This window comes from Megalops cyprinoides, chromosome 24, assembly GCF_013368585.1.
Source record: "Megalops cyprinoides isolate fMegCyp1 chromosome 24, fMegCyp1.pri, whole genome shotgun sequence".
In the NCBI taxonomy this organism is placed as follows: Eukaryota; Metazoa; Chordata; class Actinopteri; order Elopiformes; family Megalopidae; genus Megalops; species Megalops cyprinoides.
Window position 1 is genome coordinate 15,197,896 of NC_050606.1, and position 27,423 is coordinate 15,225,318.

At 43.0% G+C, this 27,423-nt stretch overlaps 1 protein-coding gene across 1 annotated transcript in view; it reads left to right on the forward strand.

Moving 5' to 3' along the window:
• The first annotated feature begins 430 nt into the window (after positions 1 to 430).
• LOC118771417 (POU domain, class 6, transcription factor 2-like) overlaps positions 431 to 27,423 on the forward strand; it is a 71,947-nt gene continuing 44,954 nt past the window's right edge. Inside the window, exons 1-3 of the mRNA XM_036519405.1 lie at positions 431 to 608; positions 21,804 to 21,901; positions 25,545 to 25,773. Of these exons, the coding sequence (XP_036375298.1) occupies positions 431 to 608; positions 21,804 to 21,901; positions 25,545 to 25,773 (505 nt within the window). The remainder of the gene's footprint in view (positions 609 to 21,803; positions 21,902 to 25,544; positions 25,774 to 27,423) is intronic.

Consider the following 27,423-nt stretch of genomic DNA (forward strand, 5'->3'; position numbering starts at 1 on the left):
TATCTTTCCTTAGCACCCTGTTTGTATGAATTGAAAGCCTCTGAGTCTCTTTAATGGAATGGATCACCTTTAATAGGGTGAGGGAGTTATGGTAAACCCATGCGAGCTGTAATAGCTCTTCACTCGACTGCAGCCAGCAATAACAGGGGAAGCCTCAGCCTCAGATAACAGAGATTCAGAGAAGGAGAAGGTGGGGGGTGGTGGTGGGGGGGTGAGGAGGAGGGGAGTGGGTGTGAGGGAGAGTGGAAGAGAGAGAGAGAGTGAGAGAGAGAGAGTGACATAGACGGGGAGAGAGAGAGTGGGAGAGAGAAGCAGAAAGGGAGGCAGAGGGAGAGAAAGCGAAAAGCGCGCGCCAAAGACAGCCACGTCTCCCACGTTCCAATCCCCCCCCGCCCCCGGCTTCTCTCCGTCCTCCTCCGTCCAGGGTGCGATGATCGCCGGGCGGCTCGGCGAGCCCCCCCGCTCGCTGCGAGGGGAGATGAGCGATGCGGAGCGGCGGGCCGAGGAGAGGCCGGACACGCCGGACAGCGAGCTGAGCGAGCCGGCAGCGCCGCCACCGCCGCCACCCGAGGCCAGCGACGGGGAGGACGAGCCCCGCAAGCCCTATGGTGAGTCCCCAGGGGGCGCTTCAGCCCCCCGCGGCAGGGGCCAAAACGCACCCCCCCCATCCGTCGACAGCAGGCTATGATTAGTACGCTCTTTACCGAGTACAGAAATGTGCTTTCACCCAGGTGTTGAAGATGGCTTGATCAAAGAAAGTAAAAGGGTCTGGTTGTGCCCAGGGGGGGTTAGCTGTCGATTTCTGCAGGATGCGGTCGAGGTTCCTGTTGTAACCGCTCAGGGAAGTTGAGCTGGATGTCTTTGATATCACCAGAGTGTGCTTTGGCATTTCTGGATTCCCCGTAGATCTCCTCGGGAAGTGAATTCAGGGACAGTTTAGTTTGCTTCATTTCGTTCATATTTTCACCGTTTTCACAGTCAAGTGTTGTGGTTTGGTGCCTCAAAGTAATATGCCTGTTTCGCGTGGACGCACGTTTCTGACAGAGTTTCGCTCTTGTCATGACAATGTCTTTACAGTTCTAGGTGCGCTTCATTCTTTACATCAGTAAAATATGCCCTTGAATGTATACCAGTACTTCCTGCTTCTCTCATTAGCTTGCATTAATCTCCTCATGCTGACTGCAGAACAAGCTAAGGAGAAGGGCAAGGGGGTTTACGCTGGGCGAGCACATGGAGAAGTGTGGTCTGTGACTGCGAGAACTCGGCAGAAAGACGACACAGAAAGTGGGACATGCTGGTTAAAACAGAGATGCAAGAGATGCATGCAATTGCAACTCTAGCCTCTCTCAGCATCTCCATCCTCTAAGCTGCTAACAAAAGACAAAGCACGTAACGGGTGTGTTCAGTTTGACCACTCTGGCTCTTCACCCTTACAATGAACAAGGGATTTAAAAATGATCTCAATTCCAACACAATATTTTATGGTGATACGAATAACCACAGAATTGTGTGATGATATGTAAAAGTTTAAAAAAAGTATATATTGATTTTATTACAATAAACTATGATGTTAGATTGAATGCCTGCAAAAGTTTGTTACTAAATGAAATTCTGCCACTGGCTTCATTTTAAGAAACATGAATATTAAGAGCAGAAGCTGGTAAAAGAAACCAGTAAAGCCCCATGTCATACACTCTGACATTCAGACACACGTGGCATATTTCTACACTCAGAGCGACATGATACACAATCGTACATTCACGCGAACACACATTACACACTCTACTCAGAGGAACTGTATGATGTACTTACAGAAAAGATAATCATCTTCTGGAAAGTTCGAAAAACTGATTTGTGTTACGCCACTATGACAATACATTTAATTAGTCTGTTTTTATTTCTCGGTGTTGTAAGAATAATGGCAATAACAAGCAGAGAATGTATTCAGATGTATTTACTATTTGGTTAGAAATAACAGGGGAAGCCTCAGCCTCAGATATCATTTAATAAGATAATTTATGTCTATAATTATCGTTTTTATGAAAGTCATAAAACTAATACTGATTACAATAATGGACTTAGCATGCCATTGTTAAAATTATTATTTTTTTATTTTGTGGAGCTTCCTTTTGTTTGAGAGAGTTTAATGAAATAACTGATGATCGTTTGATCTCAAATCATATTAATGACATTACTATAGCTGTAAGTGAAGTTGTCTTTTGTTACAGTAATCAGAAAGGTGCTTCTGTGGATTATTTATGTATTATGCATGAATTCATTACTATTGTAGGTTTTTATTGTATTTTAAAAAACTGCAGTCTAGATATGGAATTACTCAGTATTGTATTATTTGTCTGCATATGTTTAATGTTTTACATGATTATGATAAAATTCAGCATTTTGTACAGCAAATGTGCATACAAGTGAATGACTGGACCAGTGTGTTTTTAGTTTCACAGAAACAATTGTTTGTTCAGCTGATTTTGACTGCAGGGTCTCTGCAATGAGTGGGTCACATTGTAAGATGAAACCATGGTGGCTTGTTTAGTGTCTTTTCATGAAAAGCAACAAGGCCATTGTTATTTATTATCTCTCGGCAATGAAGGTTTTTCATATGTGCCATTAAATATAGGCTTTTATTGTTGACTTTATATTTCCAATGGAACAAGAAAATAGTTGCATTGCCTTACATTTACACTGCCTTAGCAGTAAATGCAATTCATGTGTATTAAAGTACCACATGTTTCAGATTGCTCAAATCTGCTCTATAAACAAGTGGTAATATATTTGATGTTTGTATTTTATGATTTAATTTTCAAAGATAAAATGGCAAAACCATGTTAACTCACATTTTAAAGCATGTTTTTCCATTAATATCATTATTTATATTAAAACATTTCCAGGTATTTAAATAAATGAACATTTTAAAGTGAACATATTTGAAAATTCTGTAAGAAAGGCAGAAGAGTATCACAAAGACACTGGATCATGTAGAAGTGTAGAAGGCTGGTGTGTTTGAGTATGTACAGATATGAGTGCTTCCAGTCTGTTCTTGTGGGCACAGAGAATAAAGCAGCGTTGTTTAAGAATTTGTAGTTTCTCCAATATCCTCAGAATAACAGGCATGTTTTGTATGAGTGTATGTGTGTGTATATTGGTGTGTGCATATTGGTGTGTGTGTGTGTGTGTGTGTGTGCGGGGGGGATGTCTACAGCGCATGTCCTGTCCTGTCTATAAAGGGACATCTGGGACCACAAGTAATTTAGAGAGTATTCATCTCTGAATTATTCATAATCACTAACATTGTTATTATTGTTGTTCATCACTAACAACAACATCAATAACCCATTTCATATTATTTCTCCTTCATATTCTTCTTCACAATGCATAACAACAAAGACCTTGATTAAATTGTCAGAGAGGTAATGTAATTTTAACTTTATCTGGAATTTCTTTGTCCCACTTAGGTTGTGTTTTTTTCCATGCTAGTCTTGGTTTGAATTCCAATTTGCAAGTAGGGTGCTACCCAGGTGCAAGACAGAAAGAGAGAGAGGGGGAGAGATAGAGGAATGTGTATTGTATGTCTACACATCTGTCTATTTATATATACATAGTTTTTTAATACAAAGGAAATTTTATTTTGTATACTTTATTTATCTATATCAATTCTTCCTGTTTTAGTAATCAGTCTTTTTCCTTTTAAGAGGTTTGCAGTCATAAAAGTCAATAAAGCTTGTTTGAAATTTGAGAGCTAGTGAGAGAGATAGAGAGAGAGAAACAGAGAGAGACCTTGTGTTTTTTACCCATCACCTTTAGTTAAGTGGATGAAGTACAAGTATAGATTCTCTATTTCTCCATCTCGCTCTCAGTCTCTATTATTATTTGATTATTGTTAAAATCTATGGGTAATAGTTCACCTTCCACCAGCTTTGTACCTTTGTAAATGATATGCAAGTACTTTCTAAGCATTCTGTAAGTGCACCTTGTTACCCAGCACTTACTGCTCTTAATGTAATTACACTTCACACAAAGCACAAACTGCATATTGTACTTGCATGTACAAGTATGATCCTCTATGATCCAATGTAGGACCACTCGGACTCTGATTCCTCTGCCCTCGTATTTATTCTGGGCTTTGTTCCCGGTAATTACACTTCGTCTGTCTGATGCCCGTCTCCGCATTGCCGTAATTGCTCTGGCCCTTGATTTGCTGGTAGCCTGCCCTCAGCACTGATGATGACATTGTTAGATGTCGAACAATGCGTTTCCATCAAAGCCGCAGGCAGTTGCTCCAACACCAACAGCGTGAATGTAGTCAAGTGACGTGATTATGAACACAACAGTGATTACCACTAAGTAAAACAAGTACAGTACAAAAGAACCAATTTAAATAACACAGATAATACCTTGGCTTCGCCTGCATTATCCTGCCTTGCTTTGATAAATGTTCTCCAGGGTTTCTTTGTTGAAGAAACACAGACAATATCACAATCCTCTAAACCTTCCCCATTTTCTTTGCACAGCAGTGGGTATATAACAACATACCTTTGTATTGGTGTTACTGTTTGTAATGTAGTTTACCAGGCTGGTAGCAATCTGCTCTTTGATGTATTTGATTGGCAGTCCAAATGGAGCCATTACCTTGATGGTAGGGCAGTTCACATAAATAGGACAGCCTGCGCTTGTATTTATTTCTGGTCTTTGAGAACTGGAGGTGGAATATTTTTAGCTATATATCCCTAGAGAGATGACATGGCCCTGACGGGCCCTTCTGATTGGCCAGAGTACCTGTGACCCGCCCCCCTCTCAGGGGCACCAGGGGAACACTGAGAAAGGGCTGGTGTGGCTGTCACTGTCACTTGGCACCGCTGCCCCCAAACAATACCCCACCATTGTAATGGCAGCAGCCCCAATGGAGACCTGTAGCAGCAGGTAACACTGCACCCTTCCATGAAATCATAAGGCCCACATGATACCGATATCTCACTATGTTATCTCACAGTTTTAAAAAGCAAACATGTAGAAAGCCACTCCTGTTCTACAAAATAGCTTGTCCATGTGTGCCATTCCCCTCTGCCTGATGAAACAGGAGTCAAAATGTAGTTTGGCCCCTCTCTCCTCCCGTAGGGAAGAGAGGGGCTTGTTCTTCCGCCCACTGAAAGCAAAAGGCCGCTGGGTCCATCTGATAAGAGGGAAGCAATACGGATGTGCAAGGCATCATGGCCGCCCCAGTCGCCGCTATCAAATGAAGCTCATTTTCTATTGGCTTACCTGTTCGGTGTGAATGGTTTCTAACAGCACGGGTGTGATGATGTGTATGCTGACTCCTATCAGCCTGTTACCTGGGTGACGGTAGCTTACTCTACATGGCTACTTCCCCGACATTTTGATGTGCAGATGATGAACAGACTTTTCAATGAAAATTAAAAAAGCACACTTGTTATAACTTCGGTGGAGTATCATCTTGCAGAGGAAGAGTATTTTTTTCTCTAATCACCTGGAAGAAATGGGGAAAAGCCTTGGTCTATGTTATCTATGAAAAAAAATTGTTGCCTTGTGTGGTATTTTTAGGTTCAAACACTTGAAAAGGATCGAGGATAAGGCTAGAAGGTCGCTAAGGTTGATTTATATGCTTTAAACTTTGGGGTCACTTTCAATGCGCAACAGCCGGTTCTTACATTTACTCCACGTACATTGAGTTTCACAGTTTTGGGTTTCTTTTTTTTGTGGCTTTTCATTTCACTTCTTCAGCGGTGGCATATATCCTTAAAATCCGCTCTCCTCGCGCCTGGCTGAATGCACAGCAGGTCTTCCTGGCCCTCCCTGGAGTTTGCTTTAGTGAGGCCCTCTGACGACCTTCGTCTCCCAAAGTCAGTGCTCTTTTACATCCCAGAGTTTGATTGAAGCAGAAGGTTTACGTGTCGACCGCCCGTGAGCGTCTGGGTCTGTAAAAGCATGTGGGTGGATAGGCGGGCGTGCATTCCTTTTAGCATGTGAAAAAAGGAAAGCTGCAGCTGACAGCGAAGCACCACAGGTAATGCGCAGGCCTAATACACACCATCAACTTTCTCCTCGCACCCCCCTCTCCCCACCACAGACAGCACTCAGGGATCCGTTCCTTTTTTTATTTTATGAAATATTTATCTCTTTAGTCTCTCATTCCCAGCGTATGAAGATAAACTTATGCTCCCGCTGTCCAAAGCTGTGTAGGCAGATGCACGGAATAGATTGTTTGCCTTATCCTCTCGACCGGCAACAAGCATTGTCAGGGAAAGACGGACATTAGTTTGAAAGGCACTCGTTAAAGGCCAGACAACCTTCTTCTCCTGCTTTTTTTTTTTCCACTCGAGATGGCCGGGGTGTGCAGAGTGTCTGCTTTCTCCCCCCCAACAAACCACCCTTTTGGACATCAAGAGACAAGATAATAAGAAGGTTCGAGCTCAATTTGGTATTATATTCAGCGCCTGATGGCTCCTCTCTTGTCTCTCCGCGTTTGCTCTCCCGAGGATGTGACGCTTCTGTCATCATTTTGTCAAAGGGAGTCTGGCAGCAAGGACAAGGACGATCATTTCACACGCTCAGCGTCCCCGCGAAATGGCCCGCACTTATCCTGATTCCGCCAAAATGGAGGAATACTTTGAGCAAGGTCAACGGCAGATAAAAAAGCAAACTCTTGTATGATTGATTTGTGTGATTTGCAGGGGGGGGGCTTTTCAGGCTGAGTCCTGGATGGAGGGATGTATTTGCCATGTTCTGGATAGCCTCATTCATTTGAGAAAAAAAAAAACCACAGACACTGTTACACATGCTAGAGAAATACATGAGAGGTACATATTTTCATTCTCATTAATCTATGACTAAGTTCCAGACAATTTTTATGAAATTATAGAAATGAATGGAAATAGACCATGCATGGTGTCTGGTACACCATTTTAAAAGAAAAACATTTATTTTGAGAGCTTGTAGAGTCTAAATTAAAACAGAGAAGCAAATAGACAATATAGCACTGATGTGCCACATTCATGCATGGACTGAAGTGATTATCCAACTCTGCATGTAATTCCCGTGTCCTTTCAGATGTGCCCAGGGTTATTTTGAAAGAGAGTTTTAAACCACCCAGCCATGGCCTCAGAGTCAGGCCAATGCAGTGCACAGTTACCTTACAAGTATTACATTCTTATTTAAGTGCCACTCAGTATTTTTTGATGAATTCAAGGCCCTGCAGAGCTCATAATGTTGTGTGACTAACACAAAAGACTTGCTCAAGTATCTTATTCACACAAGGCAAGGGGCGAAGTTTGGCTCTTTCAATCTAGCCATGAAATCATACAGAATCAGATTTTTTCCCCTGGTTCATTTGGTCAAATTGTTCCCTTCCTCCCCCACCTCAGCTGATGAGTGATGTGAGTTCTGGCACAAAATGGCCGCTGTGCATCACCCAGGTGGGTGGTCAGCATTGGTGGTGGCTGAGGTGAGTCACCCCCCTTTCTGTGAAGCACTTTGAAATCTTTGAAAGGGATGGAAAAAGGTGCTATAAAAACACACCCCAGTGCTTAAACCAAATACAGGCCTCAGCTGAAGATTTCTCATTACCAGCTGGACTTCATCATAATTTTGTAAATATAATTTCATAAAGTCAGTGAAGTGATCATGTCATCGGTGTTAAATGTATATGTTGTATTTTCGGGGAGATGAGCTGGGTTCCCTCTGGTCTTTAATCGTGATTTCGGCCGATTGGTTGCTTTATCAGGGCTTTTTTATCATGGTGACGGTTTTGTAATGATGCGGGAGGAGGTCGTGGGGCAGAGGTGGGGGAGGTGGGGGCCACCAAGGGATTATAAAAAGATGGATATGCCTCCGTCCCTATCCGTCTCCCTCTCCCCCTCCCTCCTCCCTCCCTCCCTCCACCACCCTGTGCTCCCCACCGTGATTTGGTCAGCCCTCAGCACATTATATTTGTGTAATAAGCTTAACAGAAAGCGGGGGGGGGGGGCGCTAATGTAAGTGCAAAGACGCTCCCACGTAACCGGGTTAGGGGAGTTAATGCAGTGTCAGAGGACACCATTCGGGCTGAGTCTGAGGCGCGGAGAGCAGGAGCGAGGCGGCGTCGTGCTTCCCGGGGACACAGTTATCAGCACGCCCGCTCGAGCCTCCGATAGCCCCGAAGCGACACACACAAAGCGCCCGCAATGCGTTGGGTAATGCTCTCCCCGCGCCTGTGGCTGCTTTTTAGACTCTATTCAAGTGCAGACAAAGGTGTGTGCTGGAAACTCTGTGGGCATCATGGAGCGTCGGTGCAGACAGCGAGGCCGGCTAATGCTAGGGGAAGCCGCGGGTACGGCATTAAGCTATTGAAAGCAATGCGTTTTCACTTCCCCCCGTAAAAGCAGATACTGTGAAAATTTGCCAAACCTTGGGAAAATGCAATTCTAATGCAAATGAAATTATTTGAACTATATATCGAAAAAAAATCATTTTGCATTTTTTTCCCACAATTATTTATGTGTGTTTCAAGTTTCCATACTATATTAACCTTACGTATGTTCAAGTATGTTGTGTGTCATGGAAACATATGGCTATAAAACTGAAAGGTAGATAAACGTCTTTTAAACCCACTGCAAACAATTTACATAAATACCAGCACAAAGTAAATGCAACTATAGAATGCAACAATAAATAAGTATATACATTTTAAGTGATTGCAATTAAATAGATATAATAAATCAGTTCATATTTCAGTTACTTGACCAATAAACTTTCAATAATCGTCTACGTGGTCAGCTGAGCTGAAAGAGAGGCACATCTCAATACACTGCGGCCATCAATAGACGGAGATTTCATCTTAATGTGTCTTTGCGGCATTCCTTCAACCCACTTTTTGTGGTCCTGAAAATGAGGTCAAAATAAACTTAGCCAATAGCATCAGCAACCCTCTGGCTATGCTTGCATACTTATGAGAGTCGTCTCGAAGGGGTGCTTCTCCGGCAGCGTGTTAGCGTGTCCCATCAGATGCCAGGGGTTGTAGACCCACTTATGGAGGAACAATTTGACTCCACTATATGGCTTTTCCAGAATTCATAGCAGTAAGGCAGCATTGCGAACTACTGTATGGTGGGCCATCAAATGATTTTCACTGAGACGGGATCACAACAATTAAGGTACAGAAATCTATATCTTAATATACTATCTTTTAGAACACTAAATGCTCGAAAGAATAAATGGTGTGTAATGAAAGGCTACTTAGGCGCTGAATGTCAAATATACAGTAGCCGAGGACATGACCCAATAACGCCACACTGATAAACCTAAAAATAAAAGGCAGAATTACCTGCAGGCAATGTTTTGCCATCCATTAAGGAGCAAATGCATAATAGAACATTGGAGTTATTGTACCATGCACATGATAGCTGTTTTAGTGACAGCAGGATGGCACCGCTCAGCGGCAGGAAGAGGAGGGAAAAGTCACACAGCGCTGTTGCTCTGATTCCTCTTTGTTCCGAGCATCCTGAAAATCTGCACAGCAAGCGGCATAAATATGCCGGTGGTTTTCCATATATATATATATTCTTTTCAAAATTCGGCCGAAATCACTATGAATACACTGTTCAGACAATGCTTTTCAAAGAGCCATCTCAACACCGCTCTCAGGGCGCGCAGATATTGCATTAGACTTGAACCCGATCGCACAAATAGCGCAGTCATGCTTTTAAAGTCCAAATTACATTCTCCTTTTTGACAAGTCCGCCGTGTTTCTGAGGTGTATTTTAGTGCCCCGTGTCCTTCAGCATCTTTTATTATTTATAACTCCCTCTCTTTGAGCAATGACCAGTACTAATGCATAACCTTTTGTCCTTAAGATGATTCACTTCCCTTTGAAACCTGAAGATTGGGGGAAAATCTAAGCTATCCAAGGAAGTTATTATGTTGTTTTTTTTTTCAAATTTGAGGAAGTGGAACAAGAATGGGGTTCTTTACATCTTTTTTTGCGCGGGATTGGAGTTGCGGGTTCAAAGCTTCAGCGGAGACCTTTACAAAGACCTGCCTCGCTCCAATCTTTTTTATCGCAGGATAGATTTACCAAGCAACTGCGCGTGTACCATGTGTGATCGCCACTAAACAAGAGCCATCACAGTGTCCTGTGGATTTTTCCATTTGGGCCTGTTTATTATGATTTTCAATGATTCCATCAAACAGCCTTGGCGGAGGAGATGGATGACATATATCAATATGTATAGAGAAAATGAACAATGTGCAAATGTGTCAGGAAGTGGAACACAGGGGCAGCATTAGTGTTGAATATCCTGGAGGGGGTGGGGTGGGCTCCTACAGCCAGCATGTTATTCAGGATTCTAGTCCTTCAAAAGACCTTATCCCTGCAAAACCCAAAGAGTGAGGCCTAGATTCAACATGAATAAAAAATATGTAACACTTGCTCGAATTCATTACTCAAAGCTGAGGTCAAAGATCATGTGTGCTTCAATTGAAACTGGTTCTAAACCTGCACGCTTTCAGTGGTCCTGCATTGCAGCTGGCTTATATTAAAGTATTCCAAGCCAACTATATGGGACATGACTCTTTTATGGCTTTCACTGGTTTTCTGTAATGTTTTTTTCTGTTACAATCTGGAAAATCATTGAATGAAGCAGGCACAGAAGGTGAAATTGTGTAACGTGACTAAATTATCAGAAACAATCACAACCACATTGTGATTATCAAAATTAGCATGTTATTTTACAAATTTGGATCAAACTTGGTTTCTCAAGTAAATAGTTGGCAATTGTATTTATTTCATCATTTATGTATGTTCTCAGTGTAGATAAATTATAAAATAGCTGATTGAGGTGTTGAGAGAGAGAGAGAGAGAGAGAGAGAGGAACTTCTTTCAGAAGAGACACTTCTTTTAGGACCAGGGCCAGCAGGCGGAATCCTATTTGACTCAAATGCAATAAACTAACTGATGGAGAGGTAAGCCTTGAGGAGGTGCCCCGGCATTATTTTCCCCTTCTAAGTGGCTTACAGCCTTTTATTAAGGACGGTCATAATTCATCTCTCCCGGGATTATAGACAGGGGCAACAGGATAAGGAAATCACCTCTCTTTCCGGTTATTGTTTCTCCCTTTCATCCCCCCATCATAATCAGGTTGACATTGCCAGAGGAAGGGAGGGGGGCGGGTCAGGGGACTGGGGGGATCATCTACAGCAGATGCATTTGGGCACAAATCCTCTGAGAACCCCTACCCCCCACTTTCACAGGCCACTCCAGTAGGGTCTGGGACCTTCCCCAGACTCTCCTTCATCTTTTCTTTCTCCTTCTATCCTTCTCACTCTACCTCCATTTCAGTTTTCTTCACTCCTCTGATTCAAACCAGTTTTGCCCGAGCAGCTGAGGATACCATGGTGTCTCCACATACCTCTCCCTTTTCTAGTATGATGATTGGTGAATGAATGGCAGGACCACTCTAGTAACCCAGAGGGCATTCCTTGCCCAGTTTATAATAATTGAGACATGAAAAGATCAAGACATGCTGTACGTCTTGATTTTTTTCATGGGCCATCACTTCATATTTATTACCAATAGGAACTGGGATAATATTCACTTTCACCAAAAACCCTGCATGGGTCCTGATTCATTAATCTCTAACTGGCTCTCCTTTGCTCCCTCACTCCTTGGTGCCCTATTCAAACAGCTGCCAGTTTTATGTGGAAAATTGCTGGAGAAATCCCATCTATGTCTCACCCCAGATTTGCACTATTATTTATATAATCACATTTGATGATTAATAAGAGTTGAGAATAATTGTTTGTGTCTTGCTCCCTTTAGTAAATGACTGTGTTAATAGTGTAGGGCTCTTTTGAAACTTACTGCTTATTATTTCTTTTTTTGGTGGTGACTCTGTTTTCAGCATATTTAGCTGGTCACTATTAAGAAAGCTAACTAGCTAGCCTGAAAGTCTGGGAAGTTGATGTCCCTTTTCCAAACATCTAAAGGACCACATTCTCAAACACTGCAGTTTTAATTCCCTGTAATTATCCTCAGGTTCAGACAAGGGTCATTATTTAATATCCAAGCCGCACTGCAGACACTGACATTGTTTCTGAGTTCACTGAATCCCCTCATTAAACAGATTCGTCCTAACTCCAGGCACAGATCTCAACGTACTTCACTCTCGTTTACTTCCTTCCCTTGGGAGAAGGTGTATAATCCCAGGTGTGTTTGCACAAAGTGGGCGCTGAACAATTCTGAGATGTCCCTGGGTCCTGAGCCTGAGAGAGGAATAACAGAAGACCTGCTCTTGGAGTGCAAGGATCCCCCATTCGCTTTCAAGACAGTAATTACCACCGCCTCCAGGACACAGGGGCTGATGGGGAGATGTGCTGTCTATTAGTCGGGGGTTGCTAACAATCTGTTCTCCATTTCCCCGCAGACTGCAGTAACGGCCGCTATGTACATCACAGTGCATTTTGTCATTTTGTCAGAAGATCTTATCCAGAGCGACTTACACAGAATGAGAACAAAGTGCATCTAACAAGACAAGTAGATGGACAGTATATACTGCACATCATTGGCAATGCATGAGATTCCCTCAGTCCCTTTTACAGTACTGTGATAATGAGTGCATACACACTTCAGTGTGTATACAAGTGACCTAAGTACATAAATAAAGGGAACATCAGTTATTCTTGGCCAGAAGAGCCAAGATGCAGTTTTCAATATGGCACAGAAGATGTCCAGCAATTCCACTGTCCTGACTCTTATGGAAAGTTCATTCCACCACACATTCCACATCACTCAGAACAGAGGACATGGCTGGTGTTTATGGTCTGATGATGGATTGACGATAAGGGAGACCTGTTCTCCTCGCTGTCCGATAGGCTAACACTGGTATTTCGAAATATTTCTGAGCTGTCACTGATACTCAGAGGGGGGAGATTGGTAGGGCAGAGACATGGGAGTATTTGGGAGGATGGTGGACCAAATTAGGATTTCTGGAAGAGCATTTGGGATGAGCTACAGGGGGTCTAATTGCACATTCAGGGAGATCAGCAACAAGGGAGTTGCTGTAGTTCCTGCAGGAGATGACCAGGAACTGGCTTGAGTAAGTGGTTAGGAAATGGTGGATTCTTCAGGTTTCTTCCATAGTTAGCCCCAGTCATGAGAGAGGGAAGCCTCATAACCCTAAAACTAGGTAAACTAGACTAAACTAGATATCACCCAAAGCGAGAGAAAAGATAGCACTGAATGTTACTTAATAAATATGAAATTATGTTTATGGCATATTATTATATGACACTTGCATAAAGCATATTTTGATTATCTGCCATCTAGAATTTAGAGGTGCATTATTATTGTTATTGTGGAAAAGACTGAGTTGGCAAAAATGAATTAAATGAAAGTACACTTACTTGTCTGCAAATACGTTTCAATAAAAATCCACAGGGCAGTCCAGCAGAAATAAATTGTCACAAAATTTAAAGCAGTGTTTTATTTGATCACAACTGTATCCAGAAATAAAATGGCTAAAATGGTTCTGGTTCTATGAAAACAAGGGTTAGTGGAAGTATTGGATTTATGCCCTTATGTTTGCCTGTAACTAAAAGTTAAGAAGTTAACAAATAAGCCAAACCATGTCAGTACTCCAGAAGTGCACTTTCCATTTCATCCCAAGCCTACCTCATTTCCTCTGTGATTGCCACTTTATTAGCAACCTTGAAAGCATCACAGGGGGTGGCTGCCAGCAGGGGCCAGCACTATTAGGGAAAACATGCTTTTCTGGGACTGTCTTAATTTCCACACTGGAACGCATTTACAGGAGCTTGAACTCCAGGTAAAAATTTTGCAAGCTATTCAACTCCCGGACAGAGACAACCTTTAAAAGGCAAACAGTTGATTTCCAGAGGATCCATTCTGCGTAATTCTGACATTTAAAAGAGATTTGGGGAAGGAAAGGGAAATGGTGTGTGTCAAAACTGGTGATTATTGGTATATATCTGTGCTTTACTGTATCAGGTTAACACCATTACAGTCATGGTCAAAGAACTGCTTAGGCTTTTATTGATTAGTTATATATGGTCATGAAGCATCTCAGACAACATTTTGTTCATCAAACAAAAACACCCACAAAATCTGAATATGAAATGAAGGAAGACAATGAACCAAATGCATTAAAAAGCTGGAATACATTGTGCATCCTGCCTGCCAGCCTGCATACAGAGCCTATTCAAGCTATGCATGCTGTGTCAGCTGCCATATCAAAATTGGCAATACTGTGACTGGCTTGCCAAAGTAATGCCACTGATAATATGGATGTGAATATATATCCTTACATACGGTGTGGGTGTAAGCCTTTCAGTTAGCTGAAGGCTTTGTAACGCTTTATGAAGTGTTTATAAAGATGGTCAGTAGTGGTTATGAAGGCTTTATTTCCTATGTTCCCATTTATTTCCTATGTTGTACCCTTCAAATAATTCCACCTGAGTGGTATAATACATTTCCACCTGTGATGTTCTTGAGATTTTATTTTAAAAGAAGCAAAAAAATCAACCCTTGCCCCTGCCAGGAAAATAAATAAATAAATAAACTCACACAAAGCCCTCAGTATCAAATATTCAATTGAGCACATCAATTTAATACAAGCCTGTTGTAAACTCTGGCATGTTAAGTGCTTTTGGATCTCACAGCTCCTTTTTTTTTCATTGCGCCCAAGGGCAGCACGCGGCATTGCTAATCGCGGATGCTAATTGGAGCTATCTCAGTGCGCACGTACAATGATGTTCACACTCAGAGCTCACATATGCACTCGATGTGGTGCTGGGCTCTTTTCTCCATCTCGCCTCCTGTCACGGAATCGATGCGACAGCATTGATGTAACAGCACTTATTGATGTGAGTTTGACAACACGAGCAGCTCCTTGCTTTCCGTTACCTGTGCGTTCACGTAGCGGGAGTCCACGTAGCGGGCAAACAGGAAGAAGGAAATGGGGCACCATATCTCTGAGAGGTAGCCTGATGCTCTTGGGAAAATGACAGACAACAAAAACAGTGCTTTTGTCAGTGCAGCATTGATGGTGTATATGTGTTTGGTAAATGCTGTTGGATTTCTGTTACAGATGGGTGAGGAAGGATGTAAATGTTTGTTAGGTACTGCACAACAAGGACATAAATGAAGAAAGGATATGAGAGTGTATTAGGCACTGCAGAATGCATCTGAAGTCCACAAATATGAGAAACATATATGTCAATATATGGTAAAATGTGAGCCCATGAATGTAATGCATGATGTAATATTTTCTGAAAAAAATATAGAATCTACTTCAAAGTGTATAAATTATCACTTCTAATCAATTGTATTAAAATGATATTTATAATTGGATTACATTACACCATGGATGTAATTTCATAATGTATTTTTTTTTTTTTTACAATGTATGTGCACAATTGTATGATAGTAATATGTGATATATGCAGTATATACTGTTATATATTTAACATGTATGTTGACATATTCGTTATATTTTTAACATAGCACTTTTTCTCTGTGTGGTCTTTAAGGTAACGTTTCTCTTTTGATAATCCCTGCAAGTCGTGACGAGTCTGGTATCTGTTGACAGGCAATTAGTTATTAGTCGCATTGTCTGTTTCTGTTTCTTATCTGATTCTGAACTAAAAAAAAAGAAAAGAAAGAAAGTGTGACCCCAGGTCTGGCCCGGTCTTGTCCGCTTTGTCACAGCTGACAGGTTTAAGCTTGCCGCATGCAGTGGCCGAGGGTGGTGGAAGCTGGGCGGCCAGCCTCAGAGTGCTTTATGTGACAGGGCCATCGACAGCACAAACGTAACCACAGTCTGAGGATGTTCACTGCCTCCTTCCAAAGCTGCTTTACATTACTGTTTGCCATGAAATAAAGACCAGAGGAGATGGGTTATACATTGTTTAGAATCCTTACAGCTTAACATGCAGCTGGTGCCTAGTCAGGGAGACCACTTTTATTTTAATTAGGAAGTCACTTCACATGCTAGCTTTCAAGCACTTTCTGCATCTCCCAAGAGATGCAGGAGCAGAAATGTTCTCCATCATAAACACCAGGGTATTATTTCCTGTTCTATTCTTTTCTGTCTGTCATTGAGATGTGGGTGCCAGTCTGAAAAAAACTGTGGCCCAGACTGTGGTCTCAATGTATCAATGCAACTATAACAAATATACGAAAAAGAGTGTTTTCCCCAAGCAATACGAGGCAAAATTAAACGAGGATAAAGAAACTTGGCACCACAACAGACAGGTTGCCAGGTTAATTGGAGTGAAGAGTCACAAGTGTGAAACTGATGTTGCAAGCGTAGGATTGCATGTACCATGATCTATACCATCATTGTAAGATTTATTTCATCAAAAAGCTGATGGAATGTTATTATTTCCCTCTGCAAATACCATATTGTTGTGTACATTGTGTGCTTAGATTGAACATACCATATCTTTTTGTGCCATGCCAAGGTCAAATATGGAGTGATAAATACCTTTAGATTTAGCTTGTTAACCCTGTTATTTCCCCAGAATGTGAAATTCCAGAATTGATTGATATAGTGCAGCTGTATATGCTTACTGTAGATAAGAATGTTGTCCTATTTCTGAGCTTTACCCAAATATAATATTACTGACATCCTGTAACAGTGTAAATTTACTAAGTAACATCGGCACGTATTGAAAATGAAAAGTTTTGCAGAACCATCACAAAGTTTGCTACGTATTTTACACTTTTCCTTATTTAACTTTGGAATCAGCAATTGTATATTGGGCTCCTCTCACCACAAGAACCACTGTGCTTGCACAAGAGTGCTGAAGCAAGGCAATATACTCCAATACACTCCCATGCAGCTAATGGCTATTGTTCACTGTAATAGTGACACAGCGTATTACAGTCGAGTGGGCCCTAGCTGACATCATCCAAGCAACTTGCAGGTGCTTGATGAATCATTGTCCGATCTACCCACTCCGAGTTTGTTCCATCTCTGTGGAATCCTGGTGATAGTGCTCAAATGACACAGCTGGTTTTTAACCCAGGCCTTAGCGTTCTGTTTGTCCTTGAATGCCTTGCTTACTGAACCACTCCGGACTCCATATGTTATGTACTTTGAAAAAAAGGATTGATGTTACATTAAAAAGACCACAAGCTCTGTACACGTGCAAGGTACAATCCAGTCAGACGGTGATTGGCTTTAGTAGTTCTTCATGCATTGGGTTTCTTTTGTGCCTGAGAGGAGGTAGTCTTTGACTTTTAAACTTCAGAGTGGGAATGGACAAAAAGAGGAATGTTCCTGTTTAACCTGTTAGAATAATACAATAATACAAGTCTATTATTTTACTCACCAACTCTTTGTAGCCACTTCTTTTCCAAGACTTTATGTTCTGTGGAGTATAGAATAGTCCATTGTGTTCATCTCTCTCAGAGCTGAATAAACTGGCCATTTTCCGGTGTAGGTGTGCACCTCTGGCAGATGCCAATACCACTGTTGTAAAAAGAACTCTTGTGGACTACAGGAGAGATAGCATTTTAGCCAAGGTGGCAGATCTCTGGTAGAAGGACACAAGCTTAAGGGACATTGTTGTCCATCACTGGGTGCACTCCTAAGCGATGCTGGGCCAGGTTTGAAAGCGAGGATGTGTCAGGGAGGCTCCACCGCACCGCCTCGTAATGAGCAGGTCCCCGCGGCCGGACACCAGCCAGGTGTCATCCCGGCTGACCTTTGGCTTCACGTTGCTAGGAAAGGCCTCGGAATGTCACAGCATGAAACAATAATGAGACGGGTGGTCTGGTGCTTTCAGTGACCTTTGCTGCAGGAGACCGAGGGGCTGGCTGCAGTGGACAGTAACAAGGGAGACATCGATCCTGCCAGTCTTCACAGATACTCCTGCTATCCAGGCTCGGAGAGAAGAGCCTCACTTGGAGATCCGACACAAAGACAGCTGTTTAAATATTTGTCACTTCATAGCTACCTTCTGACGGCTTTCAGGGCCTGCTCCTTCTCTGCACCTAACAGCTATGAAATACATTGAACCTGAGCATTGAGAGCAAAGAAAGGGATTTTGACCACTCCCTCTGGCAGAATTGGTCTAGGTGAGATCTTTGGATTCTCATTAATGCATTACTTTTTGGGGTGGACTGGATTGAGATTTTGTTTTGTACTTAGCTAAGTATTTATTTATAGATCTGGATGAGTACTTTGGATCATTGTTATGCAAGAAATGTCAACAATCTCACAACATAAAAACCATACTGGACATGTGTTCTTTCTCAACATAAGCTACACATATTTATGCCAAGTGTGAAGCTGTTAAGCATGTATGTCTAAAAATTCAACTTTCAATTCATCTGACAATTGTCAATTCATGTGTTGCCACTTTATGTGACTCCCCTTTCACTTATGCCCATATAGTATGTTACATTTCTGTCATTTTGTATGGTGCAATGCTGGGTTAAGTACCTTGCCCAAGGGTACAGCAGCAATGCTCCAGCGAGAAATCAAACCAGTAGCCTTTTGGTCACAAGCCCTGCTCCTGACTACTATGCTACTATGGCCATGAAAGCAACACGCCCAGACCATGAAAGCAACATTCACACATTGCAACTCTGAGTGGTTCTTTTTGAGACTTTGTAACCAGAAGATGCCAGTGTGTGCAGGAGATCTCCAGCTGTTGCCTTTATGGTTGCCCTTTGAGCCACTTGTCTCACACCCCATGGTGGCAACATAGACATTCACCCTCTTCCTGGCAGGGTTGCAACTCTACCACCAGCTTTAAATTTCTTAATAATGGACACTACAGTGGGTACCTGCAGTCATCAGAGAGCTCTCTGTCCATGACAATGCATGTTTATTGATAATTATTTCTTCCAGAAGCTTTAGCTGAACATTCAGTTAACAATATGTTGGTGCCGATTTTTTGTTGGGGTTTCTTGCAAAGAATACTTAAAGGCGTCAATAAATATGCCCATTATGCTTTCTGAATTAATACGCTATTTGTGAATTGTATCTGTGTCCTGTGCACTATTAAGATTCAAGTATAACATTTTAAAAATCCAGCCAGGGGTATAAATAAATATTGAGGTTAGAGTATTCAGCTCACAATACATTTGTCATGTGGGAACTTGAGCGTGAATGGAAACCTACCGATACTATTACACAGCCAGGGGGGCTGGATGCCAGTGATATCATTAATGACTATGCCTGTCCCTGAGGCTACCAAAACTAGCCCCGATGCAAATGACCTGTTATTGATCATGTGCGTGATACCCTTTTACATCCTCAACCAATTACACAGATCTGTTATAAAGAGATGATGCTGTAGCATTAGAGGAAAGTGCTTCAGTGTTACCCTTTGACCTTATCTGAGAGAGGCTGGCCTAAGGCACTTCTTCATGACTGAGGGCATCACCTCTGTCTTTCCTGTACTGGGCTCTTTGCATGACTTTAATCACAATGACCAGGACAAATAGCTCCTGGCGATGCCTTCTGCAGGGGTCTCAACTCCCAGTTACAGAGATGCTGGTTGCAAGGCATGGGGCACTGATTATGTGATGTCCTGGCATGCTTGAATGGGAGAAAATCTCAGTCAGGTCTCACGTCCGGCTGCACTCACTGTTTACTATGAAAGCTTCCCTTTGAATGTGACATTGGCAGTGGTCTGTTCTGTTGCCTCATTGGCCAATAGCTTTGTGCATTTGATGTAATTTACTGTCAACAGACAGTAATGTGTTTTTTTTTAGGTCAAATGCAGTCAATAAATGGCACCAGTAAATGGAGATTTTCACTTGAAACTAGCATGGGAGCTGTTAAGCCATTTATAAGGGAAAATAAAACAAAAGCAATGAATGTTGATGTGAAAGTATATTTCACTGCACATGGAGCTGCTACTTGAGTTGTTTATTTTCAGTATTTTAGCTGGATTCCTCATGGCTCATACTGCCACCATGATTTAGACTTTGTCAATAGTGATGAACAAGTGAACAGTCTTAAACAGAAATGATCATATGTGATAACATCTGCAGCACTGAGAGGCTGGGGTTTTCAGCAAGACGAGAAAATTCATTCACAAAGTCGAGCCAGCTGCTTATGAGAAATTTCAATTCTGTTGCAGCAACTGCTTTCCCTGTCAGAAAAATTCTTGCCTCCACCTAAACCACCGTGCTGTTTGTACGCAGTTCATCATTTATAACTGCTGATTCCGTTTAGGAAAGCACCATCTTGATAATGTGAGGCTTTCAGAGGGTCAAAGTGTTTTGACTGTTTTCCCTTTATTCCAGTCACATGCATGGGAGCACAAAATGAAGTGGGAACTTTCGAGTAGCTCTTGTGCACATTTAATTCACAGCTACCAACCGGCCAACACCACCACCTTTAAAAGCCACCACCTACCTCAGCCCTCTGGTTCCTAGCCCGCCAGACAACCACTTTGCTGTAATTCCATGTAGTTTGCCACCTATTCACATTTAATGAAGGCCTGAGGACGGACCTTGGACTGTGGGTGCCCTGGTGTGCAGACACGCAGTGGGAAACAGCAACACAGAGGAAAACTGGAAGATGAGTTGCTGAGGAAAAACCTTACACCTCTGCTCAGCCAGGCTCTTCAGTACACATCTAAGCGAGGTTTATGCTTTTCTCAGAAAATAATAATAATATGTCTCGTCCTTTGTTAGACATTTTCCGTGCTATGTGAGATAAGGAAAGGACTTACTTTATGGTACATTTCAGTCACTGTGTATACACTCCCCTCCCATTTGATTGTTTGCTTATCTTAGCGCTGCTTTGCGATGCTTTATCGCCGATGTGCTGTTCTGTCACCGACGCGCTACTCTTTGCTAAGGCGCTCATTCCTGCCGCTGTTTTGACATGCAATATACTGTGTGCATCCCACCATGATGGATTTGAAAGCCGCTCTTATCCGGAGTGTTTGACAGGTAAATAAATAATAAATGATCGTGGGTTTGGCCATTGCCGGACTCAACAGGCAGTGGAGTGTAAGAAAAGAGGTTTGAATTCCTCGCTCAAAGTGAAGGACAAAGCCCATTGTCATCGGACTGAATGAATTAAAAGCCTTATAGAGTTGAAAATACCCGAGTGAGGCGTGTAAGTGGAGCGTGACTGAAACTCCTGCTATCATTTCTAGAACTGTTGTGGCCTTGGAGGGATTCAGCATTGTGCCTCTCTTAGGGCGGGAAGTTGTTTTGGGTCAGCACAGGGGGTGGGTGGAGTCCTCCTAGATGCTGACTGGTGTGTTGTAGCTACCAGGTTGTCCCTGTATTATTCCTCAGATTTGTCCTTAACCTGGTTGTCACTAGTGTGGAACCTCTTCCTCAACAAACTCTACTGCCAAAATTAGGCTGTGATATAATTTTCACGGATTCAAGACCCCAGTGTGGGATGTCTTGACACTTGACTTTGGTGCCTCGTCCTCTGTGTGTTGATGTGAAGTGATGCTATGCATCTGGGAGTGAGGTGGTTGAGCCCAAGCGGGAGTTTGATCTCTTAGTTATGTTTGGCACACATGTGAGAATGTATGTCTGTGAGACAATGTAATTCAAAGAGTGTGCTTGCTCAATCTCTGCTGGTGCTGTGGTTATTTGAACAGATTTCTCTCTCCCTCTCTCTCCCCTGGTCCCTTTGTTAATCCCTCTCCCTCTCTCTCCATCTCCCTATTTTCCTCTCTCTCTCTCTCTCTGTCTCCCTTTCTTCTCTCCTTCTCATTCCTTTTCTCTCTTTCCTGCTCCCTCTCATCCTCCCTTCACTCTTTTTTTCTCCATCTCTCCCCTTCTGTCTCAGGAACGCATGGAAGCTCATCTCAGCGTGATGAATCCAGCAGCCCCTCAGAGCAGAGCAAACTCAGTCAGTCGTACCCTACATACCCCGTAGGACCACAGGTAGGTGCTTCCTCAGCTTGTTCTATGCCATCAAGACCACTGTACATCATTTCTCCTAAAAGGTATACAGGATCTGCATTCTGTGTTACAGTAAATGACACATCAGTTACAGGAGTGTAGCAGTCCCTGGTCCCTGTGCCTTATGCATGACTCTTTTATACTGAGTGTGTGCTGAAAGTTGCTTGAGAGGTTGGTCTCCACTTACACATTCACATACAGTAACCATAGATTTCAATACTGTATATGTGTTTATCTTTAGTATGTTTTTTTATTTTTTATGCAGAGGTCATACTCAATCAGTAAGTAACACCATGTAAATTTCTGCACCAACTGTAATGTATTGTATTAGAGCACATTTCTTGGTAGTAGTGCTTCAGGACTGCACAGATGAGGTAGACTCCTCTCCAGGGCTCTGTGCTACAAGGCTGTCATCACTCCTCTCGGAGGGAATATCGACCCAAGTGTTAAACTCTCCCCTTAACGACTAAGTGCTAAACTGGGCTAATTGAAAGGTGTAGCCTTTAATCAGAGCGGGGAGGTTCTCTGTGTTACGGGCAGTACACTTTATTGCTTTTGACCTGCATTGATTTTATTCAAAATATTTTTTTTTCACCACTTTGCAAAGAGGCCAATAACCGCTCACCACCTGCTTTCACTGCTATAGAGAGGAAACTGAGTTAGACCTAATGTCCTCTAGACTGTAGGTAGAATGATGGCTCAAGATAGGGAGAAAGGCATGTTCCTCTAATTATTATTATGCCTTTTATTTGTATGTTATTTAAACCAGCTTCGGGAACATTTTTCATAAGGAGTTTAAGTACTGTGCCCTGAGAATTTTTTTAAATTAATATTCAATTAATTAGATATGAATGAAAATTCATCTAAATAATTAATCTAAAGATTAGATATTAATTTAAAATTGTCTCAATCATATTTTTTTTCAGCTTTGCCTAGTGCTTACATACCTAAATTAATATAATGAATCCAAATTCACTGGCTCTAGTTGACTCTTCTCGAGTCTTCCATTGGACACCTCAGAAGAGGCCCTTTTCATGTTCTGTGTATGTTATTAATCACTTGTTCAAATCAACTTTTTCTTAGCTAGGCACTGTCCAGGGTTCTGAGGCACGTTAATTACACAGCATAGTTTAAAGCTAATAACACATACGCTTACAGCAGCTACATTACTTCTACCAGAACTTGACAATTAGAATCGCTGTGTGAAATTGTCTAAATATTGATGTAATTTGTGATCTGAGCTGGCAGTGTCAAAAATAAAGCGATCATGCTGAAATTAGTTCATTTTAGCAGCTTCGTATGACAGAAGTGAGCCTGTCGACTCTGATCCTACCATTTCCATGTCTTATCAACACGATAAAAGTACAGGAGTAATACACTGAAAGCACATTTGTGTCACTGGGACAGTGCTCTCCAAGCTACCACTCAGCATAACTACTTTAGTTTGGGATTAACATAAACGTTGTCCCCTGTTGATCAATATGATTCAACACATTCCCAGACCGAAGCCTGATGTTCCTCTCACCCGCAGAGAAGCCGACACTCTGGGAAAGCTGCTATCTCCATGCTAATCCATGCTTACACCATCGCCCTCCTGCCTCAACACAGTCATTTTCTGCCAGCCCGTCTCTGGGAGGAATTACACGTTACTCCACAGAGTGACAAGTGGGATCCACTTTAGTGAGCCCCGCTGTCTGATGATGGACGCCCTAGGGCAGCGGACGCCTTCCCTCCATGTGAGCCTCTGTAAATCCCCCCCCCCCCCCCCCCAAATGCTGCTTCTCTGGGAGGGCCTGCATCGTCAGTCAGCCCTGGGCTGATCTCTGCTTGTGCGCCCTCCATATCGCCTCTGCAGGTGGAAACCCCCAAGCGATAGCAAATGGGCACAGACATTAGGAATTGTTTAGGGGGGTGGGTGGTGTAGGACTGTGCAGTTCTGTCCTTTTTCGCTGCTATTTTAACCCGTCACAGATCATATACCACAAAGGTGATGGAGACATTCCTTAAATGGACTGTACCCATTGTGACTGTCCCTTTGTAATGAGGGGAGAGTGAGGCTTTGTGAACCCTGGAATGGGCGGAGCTAACATGAGCTGTCAATCACTGATAAAAGTCACTTAGAGAATATGATTGCTCAGCCCATTTTGGGATTCATAAGGCCTCTCTCCCCTATCTCTGATGTTTTGTGAGTGCCTTTACTGTTAAGTGCTTATTCCTTAAGGAGGCACTACCTTTAAATAGTGCTATCTTTAAAGTCTTCTTTAAAAGCTGAGTTTATGTAAGGAGTCAGAAAACTTTTTATAAAAACACAGGAGAAAGAGGATCCCGGAGAGAAAGTGGAGAGGTGCAGGGGAGGCGTTTGCCTGTGGCACCTGAATCTCAGCCAGGCAGGAGGCCACTTTCTCCACAGAGCTCCCCTGGATGCCTCCATCAGATCTCCAGTCATAATGGCACCTCACCGGGGAACACCTTCGGATTGCCACACGGCAGAAAGAGTGGAGCGAACAGCCTCTGAAATGCATGTAATCCAACCTCCTCGCGCTAACTCTGGCCTCGGACTGACAAGCCTAGACAGTTCCAAAGACAATCCGTACAGTGAAGGTTGTTGTTAACAGCATGTCATGCATCATAAAAATCGAGGCAGATAGGCGGACAGTAAGTCCTTTGAGTAGGAGCAGTGGTCAGAAACACTGGCAGCCAGCAGCGGGGCCGCGGGGCTGCTGAGGATAGACAAGCCAAAAACATACATGCCTCTGTGAGTCTGCGCTGACAGGGAGAGGAAAAACTATGCAGGCTGAGACTCCTGCAAACAGCATTTTGCTTTGATGCAAGTGCATGCGCATTCTTGCCTTTCTACTGTGACTGTGGTTATCTTGAAAAATGGTCAAAAATGAGGGTGCTACACAATGTTAGCATATGTGGTGACCCTTTAAATCATTTTATGATGATGAAAAAAGCACTACGCCAACAAATACGTAGCATGTTTTGTCATATTCTTCCTATGTTGTTTTGTGCTGTTAACTATTTCATTTGTGCTTGATTAATCCTATCAATATTTACAGTGCAGAACTGAGGAAATAACTGTAATGCTTAGGGGAGTGTGCCATTACAGAAATATACCAAATCTTTCTGCACCTGTTTTAAAAATACAGTGCAAACTGACTGTAGCCATTCACTCCATTTTGGAACGTCACTTTTGCTTGTGGCGTTCCATCTTTGGAAAACACATTTTATGCATCTGTGATTGTATACAGCATCACATGGACATTCTCCTGACAACATACCTCAGCTTTTCAGAGCAGTGCAGTGTAAATCCAACCTTTCAAATACAGAAATGCGTGAATTTTTCTACAAGTTGCCAAGGCTCTGCATTCCCTAACTGAGCTCAGAATTCCATCACTGACATTCTTGGCGGAAAGTGGAAATGGTAAGTGTAGCGAAGGTCTTAAAAGAGTTGTTATTTGATTCCAGGGTAAACGGGTCTTTCTCAAAGCAGACATTTTGTAACAGTGTCTCATGTGTCCAGGGCATGTGTTGATAAGGATGTGCGACTGTGCTGTAAAATGGTGTTTCCCCCGCACACCGGCTCCACCGCCCGCTAACGCCCGCGTTCCCTGTGTTGCAGCATTTGTTGGCGGCCCAGCAACTGGCGTCGGCTGTGGCGGGGGTGATGCCAGGGGGGCCCCCGGGGCTCAACCAGCCCGTCCTCATCCCGTTCAACATGGCCGGGCAACTGAGCGGCCAGCAGGGCCTGCTCCTCACCATGCCCACAGCAAACCTCGCCAACATCCAGGGACTGGTAGCGGCGGCGGCAGCAGGCGGAATCATGACCCTGCCACTACAGAACCTTCAAGGTGAGGGAGTGCAGGAAAGACCCGGATTCTCATTGGTCCGGCCGAGGGGTCAAGGGGTTTTCAACTGACAAAAATGCAGGGAGACCAGTCACCACTTGGCCCGCGGGGCTCTGCCTATCTCTGGCAGCTCTGATTTGTCAGGATTTTATAATGTTAGGAAGGGCAAACAATAAAATAAAGGGATTGCTTTGACAATGCAGTCTTAACAATTTTAGTGCATATGTACTTTGCATTTACCCTTCATCGATCCCAGAATCAAACCCGGAATTCCTCTACCCATGTTAAGGGACATGAAAATCATAACCGTTCAAGCAGAAATAGTGACATCAGTTTGTAATCTTATATAAATGTTTCTTCAGCCATGTCTGAGCCTGAACAAGTGGAACCACTTTTAGAAAGTGTCTTTGTACTGACAAAATCTGCCAATGAAACTTCCACCGGGGTCTCAGATTCAGTGTTAATGAGGAGTCGGCTCCAGCAAAGCAGCCAGCCAACAGCATGCTGGGTATTGTGGTTCTGTTTCACGTCACCCACCATATAGTAGTCATCCATTGATGAAGTACAGATGAAACCATGGGCAAGGGGCTTCCCCTCATCCACTCGAAAGCCTACCTGCTGCACCTGCAGTGAAGAGTCGTACAGACCTGAGGTCAGCGTTTGAAGAAGCACTTTCCCTCTTCCATCACCGCGTCAGCGAACGGCCCTCCTTTCATTTACAATCGCCTGTCCATACTTAACTCCCCCTTTTTAAACTTTCATGCCCGAATGTTCTCTTTTGACCGCACTTGTAAATGGTTTTCATTTTAATGTTTAAAATATTGTCTCTTTTATGCCATTAGATTGAGCGGTAGAGAACCTGTCAGCCATGAATCTTAGATGAGGAAGACACGCTAATGCACACAAAAAAATGCGCCCCCTATAAATTTGGAAAAGGGCATGTAAAACAGAGGTCCTCTGGGATTAAAATAATGCGCGGGCAGTGGCAGGAGGGGGGGTTGAGGAGAACCACTGCAGGGGAGAAGGCCCTGGAAGCTGGAGGGGCGAAAACCCTGATGGAGGAGCATGCATAAATAACAACATGTGTAGGGACGGTGGAGACAGGGGGAAGTTATTAAACGCTCGCATCTATTTAGAGTCTGCCCCCATTGGAATGCACTCTGCCAGGTCGGTCTAATGGACCCACGAGACCCGAGGCCTGCTTTTAGAGTGGTTTACATATGCAATGGCTCGGCAATGGCGACGACCCATTTGGCCGTCTTTTTTGGGAGGGGGAGGAGCTTTTGGTTTGAAACGGTGCTGAGGTCATCTTCAGACCTGCGTTTGGCTGATGGAAGCATCCTGCTAACACTGACTGCATGTAGGTACAGTGCAACTTTTAAATGAGCTTTTTACTGTTGACAGTGAGGCTTGAATTCATACATAAATAATCCAGCTATTGCCAAAGTCATGACAGCTTTATTCCCTATTCTTTTTGGCTCGATCTCTTTGCCAATGGCTACTATTACTGACTCAGACTCAAGCACAAAAATATAATTGCTGTGAAGAAAAAGTATGTACCTTTCAGCCATGTCATATACTGTATATAATTAGCAATCCCTCCTGTTATTTTTGATGTCTGTTGACCCTGGATTGTCAAACGCTCCCAGGCAA